General features: G+C 45.8%; 1 protein-coding gene across 1 annotated transcript in view; it reads right to left on the bottom strand.

The window, feature by feature from the left end:
• The window catches only part of LOC137563742 (uncharacterized), a 42,348-nt gene that overhangs the window by 16,544 nt on the left and 6,375 nt on the right, over window positions 1–19,429 (bottom strand). Inside the window, exon 2 of the mRNA XM_068276659.1 lies at window positions 9,259–9,415. Coding sequence (XP_068132760.1) covers window positions 9,259–9,415 — 157 coding nt within the window. The remainder of the gene's footprint in view (window positions 1–9,258; window positions 9,416–19,429) is intronic.

Here is a 19,429-nt window from a genome sequence, read left to right as displayed (position 1 = left end):
TCTTGGTGATACTGCAGATCACCGATAATCAGATTCTCTCTGTGTGCTGACACGATCGTTACAGAACGGCAGACCAAAACCAAATGGACGCACTTAACAGCCGTCTTGATGCACTCACCACCTCGGTGGAAAATTTCATCCAAGTGCTGGACAGTCATCAGACCCAGATCAACGCTTTGTCTGGGTCTGCACAAGTCCTACAGACGGCTGTGAATATAGTGCGATCTCCTCCAGGTACAGACTTACGTATGCCTGTGCCCGAAAGGTTTTCTGGTCACAGATCTGACTTTCAGAATTTTAGAAATCGAGTGTTGTCGTACTTTGAGTTGAGGCCTAATTCATCAGGAACCGTGGCACAGAGGATTACGTTTATTAAGACTCTGCTGTCAGGGGATTCCCAGACCTGGGCATATAGTCTCCAGACAGGGCATGAGGCCCTAACCTCAGTTGAGGAATTTTTTAAAGCTATGGCTATAATTTATGATGATCCGGACATTGCCTCTAATGCTGAGCGGAAGCTCAAGACTTTGCGGCAAGGCAAGGATCCGGTTGGAATTTACGCAGCTGAGGTCAGGAAATGGGCAGTATCAGCTAGATGGGGGTCATTCGCACTTCTGGACTGTTTTGTTTCAGGGTGGTCAGGCGCGGTCTCTGATCTAATGTTGGGACATCCTGAGCCGAAGTCTATTGATGAGGCCATTTCATTAGCAGTCAGGGTTTATTGTCGCCTACGCTACCAGAAACAGACTCGGAGTAGGAACAATGTGAGATATGTTTCCTACTCCTCTCCTCCACCCGTTTCACCTCCGCCAGAGCCAATGCAGATTGGTCGGTCAAAATTGTCCTGGGTGGAGCAGAATCGCAGAAAAACAGAACAGCTCTGTTTATACTGTGCAGAGGAGGGTCACAGAGTGCAGAATTGTCCCAAGAAGTCGGGAAACGCTGCCGCCTAGGTGTAGTCGGAGGTAATACCCTAGGCGCGCAGTCTTTACCTGTAAACGATAAACGTTTGCTCCTCCCTTGTTCTATATCTTGGGAAGATCAAATAGTTACCACTGAGGCCTTCCTAGACTCTGGCTCAGCAGCCAACTTTATGGATTACGAATTTGCAAAGAAATTGGGGATTCCTATTTTCCCTTTGAATCAACAGATTCTGGTCACTGCAGTGGACGACTCTCCTCTGCAGAGTAAATACCCTCTGTCTCAGACTCCTGAGTTAAGGGTCACGGTGGGGGTGTTACATAAAGAGAGTCTACAATTTCTGGTTTTGCGGATGACAACTTCCACTATATTTCTTGGCATGCCATGGCTACAACTTCACTCCCCTCAGATCAATTGGGCTTCAGGTCAGCTAACGAGCTGGTCTACCCATTGCCATCATCATTGTTTAGCGAAGGTAACCTTGGGTAACACCAAGATTCAGGTGGAAGGTTTGCCAAGCCAGTATTCAGAATTTGCTGACGTGTTTAGTCCCAAATCAGCGGATAAACTTCCTCCCCACCGTCCCTTTGATTTTCCCATCGATCTCAGGTCTGGTTGTATGCCCCCTAGAGGTCATCTCTATAATTTATCTGGGCCAGAGAAATTAGCTATGCAAGAATACATCCGAGAAAATTTGGCTAAAGGTTTTATTCGTCCCTCTCGGTCACCAGCAGGGGCAGGATTCTTTTTCGTGAAAAAGAAGGATGGAGGCCTCCGTCCCTGCATTGATTATCGGGGCTTAACCGCTTACCGCCCGCGTCACGCCAGTAGGCGTGGCCGCGGCGGCAGCCCCAGGACCAGCTAACGCCAATTGGCGGAAAGTCCTGGGGCAGCAGTAGAGATGAGCGTAATGACCTAATTACGATTTCGCGAAATTTCGCGTAATTAGTGTAATTACGATTATGGCCGTAAGTACATAATCGTAATGAAGAAGGATTTCGCGAAATTTCGCGTAAGCGTAATTTTCGCGTAATTTTCGCATTACAGTCGTATCATGCCGTAATTTCGCATTAAACGCTACCGTAATTTCGCGTTAAACCGTAACGCTCCGTATAATATAAAAAAGCCGCCGACTTTAAGGGTTAATAGCAAAGCCCCCTTAAATGCTAAGAGCCTCAAATTTGGAGAATATATTAAGGAGATCAGGAGGAATAAGAGGAAAACATTTTTTTTCAAAAAGACCTTATAGTTTTTGAGAAAATCGATGTTAAAGTTTCAAAGGAAAAATGTAAACATTTAAAAACCTGCCGACTTTAACGGTTAATAGCAAAGCCTGCTTAAAGTTTAGGAACACCAAATTCCCAGGGTATATTAAGGGGATCAGTGGGAATAAGAGGAAAAATTTTTTTTTCAAAAAGACCTTATAGTTTTTGAGAAAATCGATTTTTAAGTTTCAAGGGCGAAAATGTCTTTTAAATGCGGAAAATGTCCGTTTTTTTTGCACAGGTAACAATAGTGTATTATTTTCATAGATTCCCCCAAGTGGGAAGAGTTTTACTTACTTCGTTCTGAGTGTGGGAAATATAAAAAAAAAACGACGTGGGGTCCCCCCTCCCAGACCTCTTTAACCCCTTGTCCCCCATGCAGGCTGGGATAGCCAGAATGCGGAGCACCGGCCGCGTGGGGCTCCGCACCCTGACTATACCAGCCCGCATGGTCCATGGATTGGGGGGTCTCGGAAGGGGAGGGGCAGCCAAGCTTTCCCCTCCCCCTCCGAGCCTTTGTCCAATCCAAGGACAAGGGGCTCTTCTCCACCTCCGATGGGCGGTGGAGGTGGAGGCCGCGATTTCCTGGGGGGGAGGTTCATGGTGGAATCTGGGAGTCCCCTTTAAAAAGGGGTCCCCCAGATGCCCACCCCCCCTCCCAGGAGAAATGAGTATAGAGGTACTTGTACCCCTTACCCATTTCCTTTAAGAGTTAAAGTAAATAAACACACGGACACTTAGAAAAAGTATTTTAATTGAACAAAAAACATAACCACGAAAAAAGTCCTTTAATATTCTTAATTAACCATTAATACTTACCTGTCCCTTTAAATAAATGATCCCTCGCAATATCCTCGGAAATGTTCTATCAGTTACAATGTAACAAAGTTATTACAATGTAACAACTTTGTTACATTGTAACTACGCCGCACCCGACGTCACTCACCGCCGCCACCGCGTCTGTGCTGTAGGACCCGACAGAGCTCTGAGCTATAGCTCAGAGCTCTCTAAGCATCTTTGTATTTGGGCTCCAAGGAGCCCCATTGGTCCTTAGCAGACCAATGGGGTTCCTTTAAATCAGAAGGAACCCCATTGGTCTGCTAAGGACCAATGGGGCTCCTTGGAGCCCAAATACAAAGATGCTTAGAGAGCTCTGAGCTATAGCTCAGAGCTCTGTCGGGTCCTGCAGCACAGACGCGGCGGCGGTGGCGGCGGTGAGTGACGTCGGGTGCGGCGTAGTTACAATGTAACAAAGTTGTTACATTGTAATAACTTTGTTACATTGTAACTGATAGAACATTTCCGAGGATATTGCGAGGGATTTATTTAAAGGGACAGGTAAGTATTAATGGTTAATTAAGAATATTAAAGGACTTTTTTCGTGGTTATGTTTTTTGTTCAATTAAAATACTTTTTCTAAGTGTCTGTGTGTTTATTTACTTTAACTCTTAAAGGAAATGGGTAAGGGGTACAAGTACCTCTATACTCATTTCTCCTGGGAGAGGGGGGTGGGCATCTGGGGGACCCTTTTTTAAAGGGGACTCCCAGATTCCACCATGAACCTCCCCCCCAGGAAATCGCGGCCTCCACCGCCCATCGGAGGTGGAGAAGAGCCCCTTGTCCTTGGATTGGACAAGGGCTCGGAGGGGGAGGGGAAAGCTTGGCTGCCCCTCCCCTTCCGAGACCCCCCAATCTATGGACCATGCGGGCTGGTATAGTCAGGGTGCGGAGCCCCACGCGGCCGGTGCTCCGCATTCTGGCTATCCCAGCCTGCATGGGGGACAAGGGGTTAAAGAGGTCTGGGAGGGGGGACCCCACGTCGTTTTTTTTTTTATATTTCCCACACTCAGAACGAAGTAAGTAAAACTCTTCCCACTTGGGGGAATCTATGAAAATAATACACTATTGTTACCTGTGCAAAAAAAACTGACATTTTCCGCATTTAAAAGACATTTTCGCCCTTGAAACTTAAAAATCGATTTTCTCAAAAACTATAAGGTCTTTTTGAAAAAAAAAATGTTTCCTCTTATTCCCACTGATCCCCTTAATATACCCTGGGAATTTGGTGTTCCTAAACTTTAAGCAGGCTTTGCTATTAACCGTTAAAGTCGGCGGGTTTTTAAATGTTTACATTTTTCCTTTGAAACTTTAACATCGATTTTCTCAAAAACTATAAGGTCTTTTTGAAAAAAAATGTTTTCCTCTTATTCCTCCTGATCTCCTTAATATATTCTCCAAATTTGAGGCTCTTAGCATTTAAGGGGGCTTTGCTATTAACCCTTAAAGTCGGCAGCTTTTTTATATTATACGGAGCGTTACGGTTTAACGCGAAATTACGGTAGCGTTTAATGCGAAATTACGGCATGAACGAAACGCGAAATTACGCGTTGAAAATTACGCTTACGGTATTTTCAATTACGATTTTAATGGCAATTACGCTACCGTAATTTCGCATCGTAATCGCAAATTTCGCATGCGTAATTTTAGTAATGTGAAATTACAAAAATTTCGGCTCAACTCTAGGCAGCAGTTTACGGGAGATTGCGCGCACGATGCGCGCGCATCTCCCACTTGGTGGGCGGAGCTGAGCTCCGCCTTCAGTCTCCGAGCGGCGATTGCCGCTCGGGAGACTGTTACACGGCGAAACCGCCGTGTATTTACATGTGCAGCGCTGCGATCAGCAGCAGCGCTGCACTGGGGACAGCCGTGTGACACGGCTGTCCCCATGGGGGACAAGAGAGCGATCGGCTCTCATAGGCAGAAGCCTATGACAGCCGATCGCTGTGATTGGCCGGCTGGGGGGAGGGAGGGGATTTAGAAAAAAAATAAAAGAAAATGTCAACAAATATTTAAAAAAAAAACAAACAAATATTTATAAAAAAAAAATAAACACAGGGGGGGCGATCAGACCTCACCAACAGAGAGCTCTGTTGGTGGGGAGAAAAGGGGGGGGAGATCACTTGTGTGCAGAGGTATACGGCCCTGCAGCTTGGCCTTAAAGCTGCAGTGGCCAATTAATGTAAAATTAGGCTGGTCACTAGGGGGGTTTACCACCATGGTCCTCAAGAGGTTAAATCAGATTACAGTAAAAAATCGTTATCCTTTGCCTTTAATTGACGATTTGTTTACCCAGGTCACCAATGCAAAGATTTTCTCGAAGCTGGATTTGAGGGGTGCATACAACCTTGTGCGTAGGGACGGTGATGAATGGAAGACGGCCTTTAACAGACCCGACATGCATTACGAGTACCTGGTGATGCCCTTCGGGTTGTGTAACGCCCCGGCCGTCTTCCAAGAGCTGATTAACAAGGTGTTCAGAGAGGTGTTGATTCGTCTTGGTGTATTTAGACGATATACTGATTTTTTCATCCAACCTCTCAGAACATAGGAAACATGTTGGGTTTGTGTTACGGAAGTTGAGACAGAATATGCTGTATGCTAAATTGGAAAAATGCATTTTCGAAGTGACCTCTGTCGCCTTTCTGGGGTACATAATCTTGACCTCTGGCCTCTCTATGGACCCTGGAAAGGTTTCTGCTGTCTTGGAGTGGCCTCAGCCTATAGGACTGAAGGCACTCCAGAGATTCCTGGGGTTCGCCAACTACTACAGGAGGTTCATAAAGGGTTACTCTACGGTGATCTCGCCTCTCACCAGTCTCACCAAGAAAGGGGCAGATACTCACCACTGGTCCGCAGAAGCCCATGCTGCTTTTTCCACTCTAAAAAAACTGTTCTGTTCTGCACCCATATTGAGACATGTAGATGTCACCTTTCCCTTTATTGTGGAGGTTGATGCCTCAGAGGTAGGGGTGGGGGCTGTATTGTCTCAGCGTTCTGGTTTGCAGGGAAAACTCCACCCATGTGCCTATTTTTCCTGTAGGTTTTCACCCGCAGAGAAAAACTATGATATAGGCACCCGGGAACTTCAAGCCATCAAGTTGGCCTTTGAGGAGTGGCGACACTGGCTAGAGGGGGCAGAACACACCATTACAGTTTACACGGACCACAAAAATTTAGAGTACATTGAGGGCGCTAAGAGACTTAGCCCCCGACAGGCCCGGTGGTCGTTATTCTTTTCGAGATTCAGATTTGTAATTACGTATACACCTGGTAGTAAGAACATCAAGGCTGATGCCTTATCCAGGTGTTTTGAGCCCGAGACAGCACAGCCCTCAGCCCCTGAGACCATTCTACCTCAGAAGGTGGTCCTGGCAGCCACTGAGACCTGGGATGACTGGACTGTCTCTCTGAGTCCATTCCAACAGGATGTTCCAGAGGGGAAGCCTGAGGGGGTCCTGTTTGTACCATTGCCTTTTCGCCTACAACTGTTGCAGCTGTTTCATTCCCACAAGAATGCTGGGCATCCTGGGGCTACCCGAACTCAGGATCTGCTTGCTAGATGTGCTTGGTGGCCGTCATTGGCAACAGACTGTAAGGAGTTTGTAAGAGAGTTTGCAGTGTGTGCTAGGAGCAAACCCTCCCGTCAGACACCTGTTGGAACATTGCAGCCATTACCAGTTCCGAGTGAACCTTGGACCCATTTGTCCATGGATTTTGTGGGTGAACTCCCCAGGTCTGAGGGCATGACGGTCATTTGGGTGGTAGTTGATCGATTCAGTAAGATGGCTCATTTTGTCCCCCTGAAAGGACTCCCCTCCACCCAGGAATTGGCTGATCTCTTCATCCAGCACATTTTCCGGCTGCATGGCATTCCGGAAAATGTAGTGTCAGATCGGGGAGTCCAATTCGTATCTAAGTTTTGGAGGGCATTCTGCCATCAGTTAGACATGGATCTTTCGTTTTCATCAGGCTACCACCCACAGACCAATGGCCAGACCGAAAGAGTCAACCAGTCCCTGGAACAGTTTCTGAGATGTTATGTTGCAGATGCACAAACCGACTGGGTAACATTTTTGCCGTTTGCAGAATTTGCACACAACAATCTGAAAAGTTCCTCTTCAGGATTTTCCCCATTTCAGGTTGTGTCGGGAAGGTCACCTAAGTTTGCCCCATTGCCAGTGGCTTCTACTCCGTTTCCAGCCCTGGAGGATTGGCAGAGGGCCTTGAAGCAAATTTGGGGAATGGTTAAAAGAAATTTGGGGAGGGCTTTCCAGAACCAGAAGAAACAGGCTGACAAAAGACGCTCCATAGAATGGGAATTCTCTCCAGGGGATTTGATCTGGGTGTCCACACGACATTTGGCTCTAAAACAACTGTCACCCAAACTGGGTCCTAGATTCATAGGTCCCTTTCCAGTGACCAGAAAAATTAATAATGTCACTTATGTTATTGATCTCCCTACCAGCATGCGAGGTGTGAGATCATTCCATGTGTCCTTACTCAAGCCGGCGGTTCACGTGGATTCCGCCCCCCCCCCCCCCCTGTGTTGATTGATGACCAACCTGAGTATGAGATAGAAAAGATTCTGGACTCCCGCCTTGTGCAGAACTCCGTGCAGTATCTGGTTCACTGGAAGGGATATGGCATAGAGGAGAGAACTTGGGTGCCAGATTGTCGCATGCACGCAGAGGAATTAAAGAAGGAATTCCATGACTCGCATCCTGGAAAGCCTGGTGGGCAGTGTCCGGAGTCCACTCCTCAGGAGGGGGTACTGTAATAGATTGCGGAAAAGCCGCCGCGTGGACTGGCAGCAAGGCGGCTGATTCCGCGTCCAGCGCGGCGGTTTGCACGCAGCAGCGTGCGTCTGGTGTGGCTGGGTCTGTTAGTTCACACAGGTTGAGGAATACGCCTGTGTGTTGCCGACCTGGCTTGCCCAACCTTGAGAGCTATCCCTCTCCATTGAGAGATTAGTCTCCAGACCTGCTTGTGACACCCACCTTCCAGGTGTCACTCAGCCACAGGCCCTTCCTGCTATTCAGCCTGGGGCTCCACCCCTTTGGATGTCTCAGGCTGCTGGAAGGTCTTTGCACTTCCCAGAGGGAGGTTTTCCCATACTGCCAAGGACCACCTGCTCCTCGGGTGGTCCCACTCAAAGTCATTACTGTTGCACCAAACACTCACACTATATAGGTGTCCAGAGGTTAGTCATACTCGGATTATTGGTGATTCTGCAGATCATCCATAATCGGGTATATATCTGTATTCTAGGTGATACTGCAGATCACCGATAATCAGATTCTCTCTGTGTGCTGACACCGATCGTTACACCACACTATCCTTGCCTGTGAAGCCATTTTATGCAATGCAATGATGGCTGCATGCATTTCTTTGCTGGTCACCATGGTTAACAATGAAAGATCAATGATTTCAAGCATCACCCTCCTTTTAACATGTCAAGTCTGCTATTCTAACCCAATCAGCCTGACATAATGATCTCCAGCCTTGTGCTTATCAACATTCTCACCTGAGTTAACAAGACGATTACTGAAATGATCTCAGCAGGTCCTTTAATGACAGCAATTTAATGTAGTGGAAAGGTTTTTTTGGGATTCAGTTTATTTTCATGGCAAAGAAGGATTATGCAATTAATCTGAACACTCTTCATAACATTCTGGAGTATATGCAAATTGCTATTATAAAAACTTAAAGGGAAGGTCCGAGCAAAATAAAAAAATGAGTTTCACTTACCTGGGGCTTCTACCAGCCCCATGCAGCCATCCTGTGCCCTCGTAGTCACTCACTGCTGCTCCAGTCCCCCGCTGGCAGCTTGCCGACCTCGGAGGTCTGCGGGTCGCATTGCGTACATTTTTACGCATTCCAGCTGGTGCAGGAACATTAACACATGCATTTTTACGCGTTACTGGTTAAATGCGTACAAATGCGTATGCTGGATAAATGTGCTTGCCATTTGCTTGAGCAACCAGTCAAAAAAGCAAAAACCTCTCCTCCCCGCAGCAGTGATGCTTACCAAGCCTCTAGGCGCCATCTCCTTCCCTTCCTGTAGCTCCTAGCAGCCTTCTGGTGTCCTCTGTGTGCGGCTCCGGCAAGTCAGGTGACTTGCCAATAGCTGGTGCATGGACGCTGGAAAGCCAGAGGGAGCTGCACGAAGAGTAGATGAATTTTCAATCCTACTGTCAGGCTTCGCATCTGCTGGGGACATCGCTGTGAATACGATTCATGAACTTCCTCTCTTCACCAGCAGATGTCAGTATGAACTCATCATCAATTATGTTGTTTCTCTGTCTACCAGCAGAGGGCTCACTCTTCCAGAACTTGTTCTCCTCTACAGACTGTTGTTGGGAGGAGATTTGAATGATCACCTGATGTCTCTGCACAAGGATAAAAGCCAAGCCTGAGCACTACTCCAGTGCTAGCTCAACGTATCTGCGACTTGGCCCTCCTAGTCTGAGTTCTGGTCTTGTATCTTGTATCCTGTTATCCTGTGTTCTTGATTGCCTGTGTATGACCTCTTGCCTTGCTCTCGACAATTCTTTGCCTAGTGACTACACTGTTTGGTTTGATATTCTGGTGAATGTTTTGCCTGTATGACTGCCCGTTAGCTTGCTCCTTCTGTACTGCGATTATATATATATATATATATATATATATATATATATATATATATATATATATATATATATATATACATACAGTGCAGTTTCTAGGCTAAAATGCACCCAGGGCGAAGGTGTAAAAATTGCGCCCCCCCCCCCCCCGGAGCAAGGTATGAGTGCCCGCAGTATAGGTTTGCCAGGTCTAGTTGCACTTAGTATAGGTCCCCCCAGTATAGGTAGCCAAGAATAGGTACCCCAGTATAGGTAGCCAGCTATAGGTCCCCCCAGTATAGGTAGCCAGGCATATGTGAGCCAGTATAGTTGCCCCCGCTATAGGTTAGCCAGGTAGGTGCCTCCAGTATAAGTAGCCAGTATAGTTGCCCCAGTATAGGTTAGATAGGCAGGCACCCTCGGTATAAGTTAGATAGGTAGGTGCCCCAGTACAGGTTAGCTAGGTGGGTGCCTCTAATATAGGTAGCCAGAATAGTTGCCCTAGCATAGGTTAGATAGGTAGGTGCCCCCAGTATAGGTTATTTAGGTAGGTGTCTCCAATATAGGTAGCCAGTATAGTTGCCACCTGTATAGGCTAGCTAGGTAGGTAGGTGCCCCCAATACAGGTTAGATAAGTGCCCCCAGTATAGGTTAGATAGGTAGCTGCCCCCCCAGTATAGGTTAGATAGGTAGCTGCCCCCCAGTAGAGGTTAGATAGGTAGGTGCCCCTCAGTATAGGTTAGATAGGTAGGTGCCCCCCAGTATAGGTTAGATTAGGTAGCTCCCCCCCAGTATAGGCTAGATTAGACAGGTGCCCACCAGTATAGGTTAGATAGGTAGCTGCCCCCCAGTATAGGTTAGATTAGGTAGCTGCCCCCCAGTATAGGTTAGATTAGGTAGGTAGCTGCCCCCCAGTGTAGGTTAGATAGGTAGCTGCCCCCCAGTGTAGGTTAAATAGGTAGCTGCCCCCCAGTGTAGGTTAGATAGGTAGGTGCCCCCCAGTATAGGTTAGATTAGGTAGCTCCCCACCAGTATAGGCTAGATTAGACAGGTGCCCCCCAGTAGAGGTTAGATAGGTAGCTGCCCCCCCAGTATCGGTTAGATAGGTAGCTGCCCCCCAGTATAGGTTAGATAGGTAGGTGCCCCTCAGTATAGGTTATATAGGTAGCTGCCCCCCAGTATAGGTTAGATTAGGTAGCTCCTCCCCCCAGTATAGGCTAGATTAGACAGGTGCCCCCCAGTATAGGTTAGATAGGTAGCTGCCCCCCAGTATAGGTTAGATTAGGTAGCTGCCCCCCAGTATAGGTTAGATTAGGTAGGTAGCTGCCCCCCAGTGTAGGTTAGATTAGGTAGGTGCCCCCCAGTATAGGTTAGATAGGTAGCTGCCCCACAGTGTTGGTTAGATAGGTAGCTGCCCCCCAGTGTAGGTTAGATTAGGTAGGTGCCCCCCAGAGTAGGTTAGATTAGGTAGCTGCCCCCCAGTATAGGTTAGATTAGGTAGCTGCCCCCCAGCATAGGTTAGATTAGGTAGGTGCCCCCCCCCCCAGTATAGGTTAGATAGATAGCTGCCCCCCAGTGTAGGTTAGATTAGGTAGGTGCCCCCCCCCCAGTATAGGTTACATTAGGTAGCTGCCCCCCAGCGTAGGTTAGATTAGGTAGGTGCCCCCCAGAGTAGGTTATATTAGGTATCTGCCCCCCAGTTTAGGTTAGATTAGGTAGGTGCCCCCCCCAGTATAGGTTAGATAGGTAGGTGCCCCCCCAGTATAGGTTATATACGTAGCTGCCCCCCAGTATAGGTTAGATTAGGTAGCTCCCCCCCCCCCCAGTATAGGCTAGATTAGACAGGTGCCCCCCAGTATAGGTTAGATAGGTAGCTCCCCCCCAGTATAGGTTAGATTAGGTAGCTGCCCCCCAGTATAGGTAAGATTAGGTAGGTAGCTGCCCCCCAGTGTAGGTTAGATTAGGTAGGGGCCCCCCAGTATAGGTTAGATAGGTAGCTGCCCCACAGTGTTGGTTAGATAGGTAGCTGCCCCCCAGTGTAGGTTAGATTAGGTAGGTGCCCCCCAGAGTAGGTTAGATTAGGTAGCTGCCCCCCAGTATAGGTTAGATTAGGTAGCTGCCCCCCAGCATAGGTTAGATTAGGTAGGTGCCCCCCCCCCCAGTATAGGTTAGATAGATAGCTGCCCCCCAGCGTAGGTTAGATTAGGTAGGTGCCCCCCAGCGTAGGTTAGGTAGGTAGCTGTCCCCCATAATGGAGGGGGGAGCCGGAGCTGCGGGGAGGGCAGCCCGACCTCTCCCTCCCTTTCCTGGGCCGCCCTCCGTGCTCCCCCCTCAGACGCATACTCAGGCAGGAAGCGCCGCTGTTTACAACTCACCTCCCTGGCTCCAAGCGCTGCTCTCTCGCCGCCAGTCTTTTCCTCTCTGCCTACACGCTGATACACACGCTGCTTCCGGCAGCGTGTGTATCAGCGTGTATACAGAAAGGAAACCTGCGGCGAGAGAGCAGCGCTTGGAGCCAGGGAGGTGAGTTGTAAACAGCGGCGCTTCCTGCCTGAGTATGCGTCTGAAGGGGGAGCACGGAGGGCGGCCCAGGAGAGGGAGGGAGAGGTCGGGCTGCCCTCCCCGCGGCTCCGGTTCCCCCCTCCATTACAGCGCCCCCCTCCCAACAGCGCCCCGGGCGGCGGCACGCCCCGCACGGCCCAAGAAACGGGCATGTATATATATATATATATATATACACACACACACACACTGGGATGCTCCACATTACTCCTTATGCAGGGAGATCTATTTGTACATACACCGGATTGCATATGTATGTCAGTCTCAATTCAATTGCCTGCAGAGCTATTCTTGTGTTTGTGTGAGCTTATCATTGCATATTATTACTATTGCTGTGCATTAGACTATCATTGCACATTGTTGTCATTGCTGTGCCGGAGACTATCATTGCATGTTATTGTCATTGCTGTGCATGAGATTATCATTGCATGTTATTGTCATTGCTGTGCATGATATTATCATTGCATATTATTTTGATTGCTGTGCATGAGATTAATGTACATTTATGGTCACATTCCTTTTTTGTTCTTGGTTAATAAACTCGCATTATTCATTTACGCCTTGTTTCAGTATTTCAGTCATTTCCTGAACTTTGGCACTTTCATTTGGTTGCAGCATTCATGCATTGCTCATAAAGTGTCTCATGCTGGATGTGCAATGCATGAATTGTATGCAACCCTTACACTTACATCATCCTGCAAACACCCCAAAACACTGTCCCTGTTCCCGATAATGGTGACTTTTCTGTACTTTATTGATGGCTGTTACATCCAGTAACAGTGATCATTCATAAAATAAAGAAATTAGGCTTTGTTTACATCATGTGTAACTTTGCACAATGCAAAATCACACATTATGCAGTGACAATGTGTGCGTTCATTTTCTGGCAACGATTACCACACGTAACAAAACCTGATTCCCCGTTGCTTACAATAGCAATGGGTGTACAATTCCTGTAGACTTCTAGCAGGTGACGGCCGTCTATAGTGGAGGACCCACGTGCGAAAATATGTAAATGATGCGAAAAATCATCCACGGGAAAATGCCTGTGTTTTCTGCGGACACAAGTGTGGCCTCTCCCAAACTGTACATCTCTCACATCAGTTCTGTATTACCTCAGATCTGCACTCTGAGATGACAGAAGCTGCTGTGAGGGTTCATGTGAATTTGGGTGCAGAGTGCGTTGATAAATTTGTCAGGACCGCCCACTATAGAAACTGAATCTATAAATAAAGCCTCTATAAATATAAAAAATAGCGGGAGCCATTATCCCGGCACCGGCTATTTTATTGGGTGATTTTGGTGCCCAAATTTACTGTTATAGCCACTATTGGTAGCGTGCCACTATTGGTAGCGTGCCACTATTGGTAGCGTGCCACTATTGGTAGCGTTTTATATGGGCACCTATGGCGTCAGCCATTAGTGTTATAACTATGGTATAGATTGGTGAGGATTAGTGTTAGAGGTCTGTGGATGGTGGCTAGGGTTAAGCATAGATAGGGCATATCTACAGTAGTGAGTAAGGAAAAATGGGTGCAAAATATTGGCAATAGGTGCAAAATAACAGTAATAGATTATTGGTCATATTAATGATATTCTATTATTTACTATCGTAGAATATCGGTGGTGATTAATAGAATATTGGCAATTTAAATTGTATTATGCTATCATCCACTGTACCCTAACTCTCACCTGAACCCTCCACTATCTATGCCTAACCCTAACTACCCCTCAACTACCTCTAACCCTAACCAGCCCCTCTCTGAATGAAAAAGGCATAGGCATACCTTCAGAATAATGGATTGCTGTGCATCCAGTTTCTTATTAAAGAGAGTGACCTCATATATAGCAGGGGCACGTGTGCCCCTGCTAAAACGCCGCTATCCCGCGGCTTAACGGGGGTCCCTGTCCCCCCAAATCCCCTCCGTAATGCGGGGGAGCGCTTCCGAATTGGGGCAGGGCTAGCCGCTGCAGCCCTGCCCCACGTGCGTCTGTCAGCGCGTATCTCCGCCTCTCCCCCGCCCCTCTCAGTCTTCCTTCACTGAGAGGGGCGGGGGAGAGGCGGCGATGCACGTCTGATAGACGCGACTGGAGGCAGGGCTGCGGCCGTTATCCCTTGCCTCCAGGAAGCAAAGTTCACGACCAACTTTGCGACCAACTTTTGCGGGGGGTGGGTTGGGGGTGAAGGGACCCCCGTTTAGCCGCGGGATAGTGGCGTTTTATATATGAGAGCTGAAGCGAGATTTAGTCTCGCTTCAGTGTCTCTTTAAATGACGTATATGTGGTCTTCTTATTAAATGACGTATTTGTGATTTTATCATAAAGAGTTATAGAATACATTTTGATGTGACTCATAGCTTTGACCCCTGTCACATATAATTAGATAGGGGCAAACACAATCCATAATTCAAAATTAATGTAATTTTCAAAAGTATGATCAGGTTTGATAAACTTTCAGAAAAATGACACAAGTCAGTAGCTCTGCTGTTTAGCTTCCCATAATGGTGACATTTGTGGCCTTTTTTTGATGTCCAGACTCTTCTGGGGCTATGCAAATAAAGAATGGCACTGTAACAATTAGTGCAAAAAAGGGGGCCTGGACTTGACATAATGACTTGAATGAATCATTGCTAGGGTACAATGAGAAATCAAAAAACACAACACAGAAAAAAAAGAAACCTTTATTTCCAAATTATATACTGTATTATCCCCATACATCGCACTAGGAACAACATTGATTTTTAGGGGATATCTATGGTAGGATTGTTTATTTTAAAACTATAGTGGATGGAAATGGAGAAATGGTGCAGTTTTTCTTTTTTTGTTTTCGTGTTTCCCTTTAGGCTACTTGCACACCAAGACGTTGCGTTAGGTGCTACGTTAAGGTCGCATAATGTGCACCTAACGCAAGGCCTGGTGCTCTTCGTTGTGGACGTCAGAGTGAGCCGCGTTGTGCAGCTCACTCTGGCGTCCGTGATGCCGTGATGCGTACTCTTGGACGCATGCGGCATCACGTGGTCCCGCCGGCCAATCACCGCACAGAGCGGCCGCTCCAGGAAGTAAACACTGCACGTCACAACGTGCAGTGAATATTAATTAGCCATGTGCCTGGTCGCTCTCCGCTCCTCCCCAACATGACTGCGCATGTGCAGACAGTCTAACGCGGCTTAAGCCGCTCTAACGCCGTAGCATGCTGCACTTTCTTAAGAACGTGCAGCGTTACATGCAACGCAACGTGGGCTGTGTGAACAGCCCACTTGTGTTACATTGCTGTGCGTTGGGGGAGCGTTACAGGCTGCACTAACGTGCGCCTGTAACGTCCCTGTGTGGAAGCAGCCTTAACCAGTTCACCCCCAAGGGTTTTTACCCTAACGGACCAGAGCAATTTTCACTTGTCAGTGCTCCTCCCTTTTATTCCCTAATAACTTTATTACTACTTATCACAAGAAAATGATCTATACCTCATTTTTTTCGCCACCAATTAGGCTTTCTGTGGGTAGTACATTTTGCTAAGAATTTTTTATTCTAAATGCGTTTTAATGGGAAAAATAAAAAAATAATGGAAAAAAAATCATTTCTTCTCAGTTTCAGCCATTATAGTTTAAAATTAAACATTCTCCTTTGGATACAACCAACACATTTTATTTACCCAGTTGTCCCGATTATTAAACAGTTTAAATTATGTCCCTATCACAATGCACGGCGACAATATATTATTTTGAAGTATAGGTGTTATTTTTCTGTTCTTTTTTTTTTTGTTCTGGCCATAATTACAAGCCCCTATGTAATAAATTAAAATTAATTTTCCCTAAGGCAACTATTTATTGATTTATTTTAAGCTTTTTTTTTTTTAAGTGTTTTTTTTTTTTTTGGAGGGGGGGGGAGGGTTGGAAGTGTAATTGTATTAATTTTATTAATAATGTGTATGTACCTGTATATGTATGTGTGTGTGTGTAATATACTTTTTGGCCACAAGATGGCGCTAGTGAACACTCGGTTATAGGAAGTGATCACTTTTTTTTTTTTTACACTTTATTTAACTGTAACAGTTTCCTGTTTTGTGAATGGAGGTGGCTGCTGTTCGCGGTCACGTCCATTCACTCCAGGCATTGCGATTAGGTAGAGGACCGCTCGGTCCTCTTCCCAAATCACTAAACACGGGATCCCGATAGAAATGGTGGCAGTAGCGGCACGCACACGTGCGGAGCGGCGGCGGGATCGCGTGACGTATTAAAACGTCATGTTGCCGATAATAGGCTACAGCATGACGTTTTAATACATATACTTGTCGGTAAATGGTTAAAATGCATAGAAAACAAAATAATTACAAAAAAATATCATCCACAAAAAGCCTAATTTGTCGTGAAAAAACAAGATAAAGATCATTAAGGTGTGAGAAGTATATAAAGATATTGGCTAAGATTGGGCGGAGCACTTACATGTGAGAATTGATTGCGTCTATAAGGTGACAACAACCCTGAGGGCTAAAGTGGTTAAATACGAGCCAACAACCAATCACTATAGGCAATAAAGTGGGTGCATGCATGCATACAGACAAGGGAAAAAATGCTGTGTGCGTACGTACGTACGTACGTAGGCTTTGACCCGCCATCTCCATGATAATTCCATATGCCACTGGTGCTGCCAAGCGGTACTCCTACTGAACTCCTCCTGCCAGGTCCATCCACCTGCGCCACTCAAGCCCCTTGACAGAACTAATTTCCTGGCTGCCTACTCTGATCACTCACCAAACATTACAAGCACCGTGTGGAAGAATTGCTCCACCCCCTAACCATTGTAAGGCCTTAAAGACCTCCCCCAATGCACTTGTGTACTGCCATTTTTTTTCTCGATATTAAATCTTCCAAGTTTATGTCAGTGCAATGTTATATCTCCCATATTTCTGTCAACGCAATGTCATGTCAATGCAATGTCTGTCCTTGTAACACTGCCAATGCCATGTGAGCCACGATCAATTTCGGGTACCACAATTGTCGTACTTGGTGAATAAAGCTGATTTGGATTCCAAGTAAAGGTTGTGACCTTAATTACCTTAATCCAGTTAAATGTTGTGGAAGGGTGTAAAGTGAGAAACCAATTGACATGCAGAACTGAAGCTGTTCTGTATAGGAAAAATAGCTAAATTTCTTCTGAGTTCTGAGTCAATGTGCAGGACCTGTCAACAGTTACCACAAATGTTTAGTGACAGTTACTATAATCCCTAAAAAAAAGTCATGATCCACTGTATCTATCTTATCCTGAGGTTCATTTTTGGAAGGATTCAAATAATTTATCGATGTCATTTGGAAGTGTGGGAAACCAGCATACCCAGAGAAAACCCACAGCAACAAAGGTATAACGTACAAATTCCATGTAAGTAGTCCTAGGATAATAGTGCAGCAATGTGAGAGTGCTATCCACTTGGCCACCATGCTGCCTTTCTGGTTGTAACATAGGTGACTCCATTCCATACAAAATGCATAAAAAATTAAGAAACTATCTTGGGAAATCTGTCACAAGTGTAAGAATGGAATGCTAAGGTCCTACAGGTATTTCCAATGGGTGTGACCTCTGCTTCTGAATCAGATGCAGCACCTGTGCTGCTGTGAAGCTGCAGCTGAATCACTATAGCCATGCCATGCATGGCTATACGGATTTGCATGCGAACTCCAACATGCCATCCAGAATTGCACCAGCATGTGGTTAGGGCAGCAAGCCTATTGTCTGAATATGCAGCGTTTCCCCTTCCATCTCACCTGTGAGGTAGCGTTGGGTATTGGGACTTAGTAGAAACGGGCCTTAAAATGTACCTGAAGCAACATGTGACATGATGAAATAAACATGTTTATGTACAGTGCAAAACATATTAATAACCAGGCTATATTGTGCTGCCTCAAAGAGTTCATTTTTAGACATGGAAGTGACAGGAAGTGACAGGTTCTTTCCTGTCGGTACCTTGTCAGGAATACAGTAAGACTCACTGATAAGTAAATTACAGCCATAAAGTTTTCCTGGCAGAATTGAATGTATGAGGACAGAAGGCGATTTAAAAATGACAGATTATGTATCTTTAATCTGGGACACTTAATAGACTGCCATTGAGTAAGGGCAACAGAACATTCAATCTACTTTGTAAATGTTAAAATATAAAAGAAAATAATAGGATATCTAAAAAAAAGTATTTTTTAGGTGTGAGAGGATAAATAGTGATAGTGATTTCTAGTTACACCCCTGTGCAGATTAAATATATTATTTATTAAATATAGTGATTAAAGTGTACCAGAGGCGATATGTGACATGATGATATAAACATGTGTATATACAGTACAAAACATATTAATAACCAGGCTGTTTTACTTGTTTTATTTTACTGCCCGAAAGAGTTAATTTCTAGGGATTGAAGTGAACGCTTCTGTCTTGCTGGGGACCTTGTCGGGGATATAGTAAACACCACTGATAAGCCCCACTGATTGGAGCCATAAAAGTTTTTCTGGTAGAATCCAACTCCTGAGGGCAGGGAGAGATACTTAATAGGCTGCCACTGATTAGAGACAGTAAAAGATTAAACCTACTTTGTAAATGTTTAAATATAAAATAAAACCATGGGATGACTAAAAAAAGGTCATTTTTTAGGAGTAGGAAGATAAATATAATTGTTAATCTCATCAGTGTATTTTCATCTCAGGTTCACTTTAACCACTTTTGTAATCTGAGACGTCCTGCAGGACTTCAGTTCCTGCCCAGGGATGTAGATAATCGTCTATGGAATCCAATGGCTCCTGCACACGTTCTTGCTGCCGGTCATTACAGGGGAGATGAATGAATGGAAACGGTGTTCCCATTCATTAATCTAAGTCCCCATGTCTATGATTGCTGGCAACAATGAGATGCCGCGGTCATTGTAACAAAACGAAGTAACATGTCCATGCATCATTTCCTATTCATGTACTTATGGTGCGCTAACAGGAAAAAATGTGTGAGGACATCTTGTGGCCAAATAGTAAAATTACACCTACATACATTTATTTTAATAAGAAGACCCACACTTTTGTTTGGGTATTTAAGTATTTAGCGCTGACATTTTACGCATCGCTGTACAAAGTATATTGCCTTGTCACTAACTGTCCCTCAGAGGGGCTCATAATCTAGTCCCTACCACAGTCATATGTATATGTATGTATTATGTAGTGCATGTATCGTAGTCTAGAGCTAATTTAGGGGGAATCCAATTAAGGT

Source organism: Hyperolius riggenbachi, chromosome 1, assembly GCF_040937935.1.
Source record: "Hyperolius riggenbachi isolate aHypRig1 chromosome 1, aHypRig1.pri, whole genome shotgun sequence".
Classification (NCBI taxonomy): Eukaryota; Metazoa; Chordata; class Amphibia; order Anura; family Hyperoliidae; genus Hyperolius; species Hyperolius riggenbachi.
This window is presented reverse-complemented; position numbering and strand designations above follow the sequence as displayed.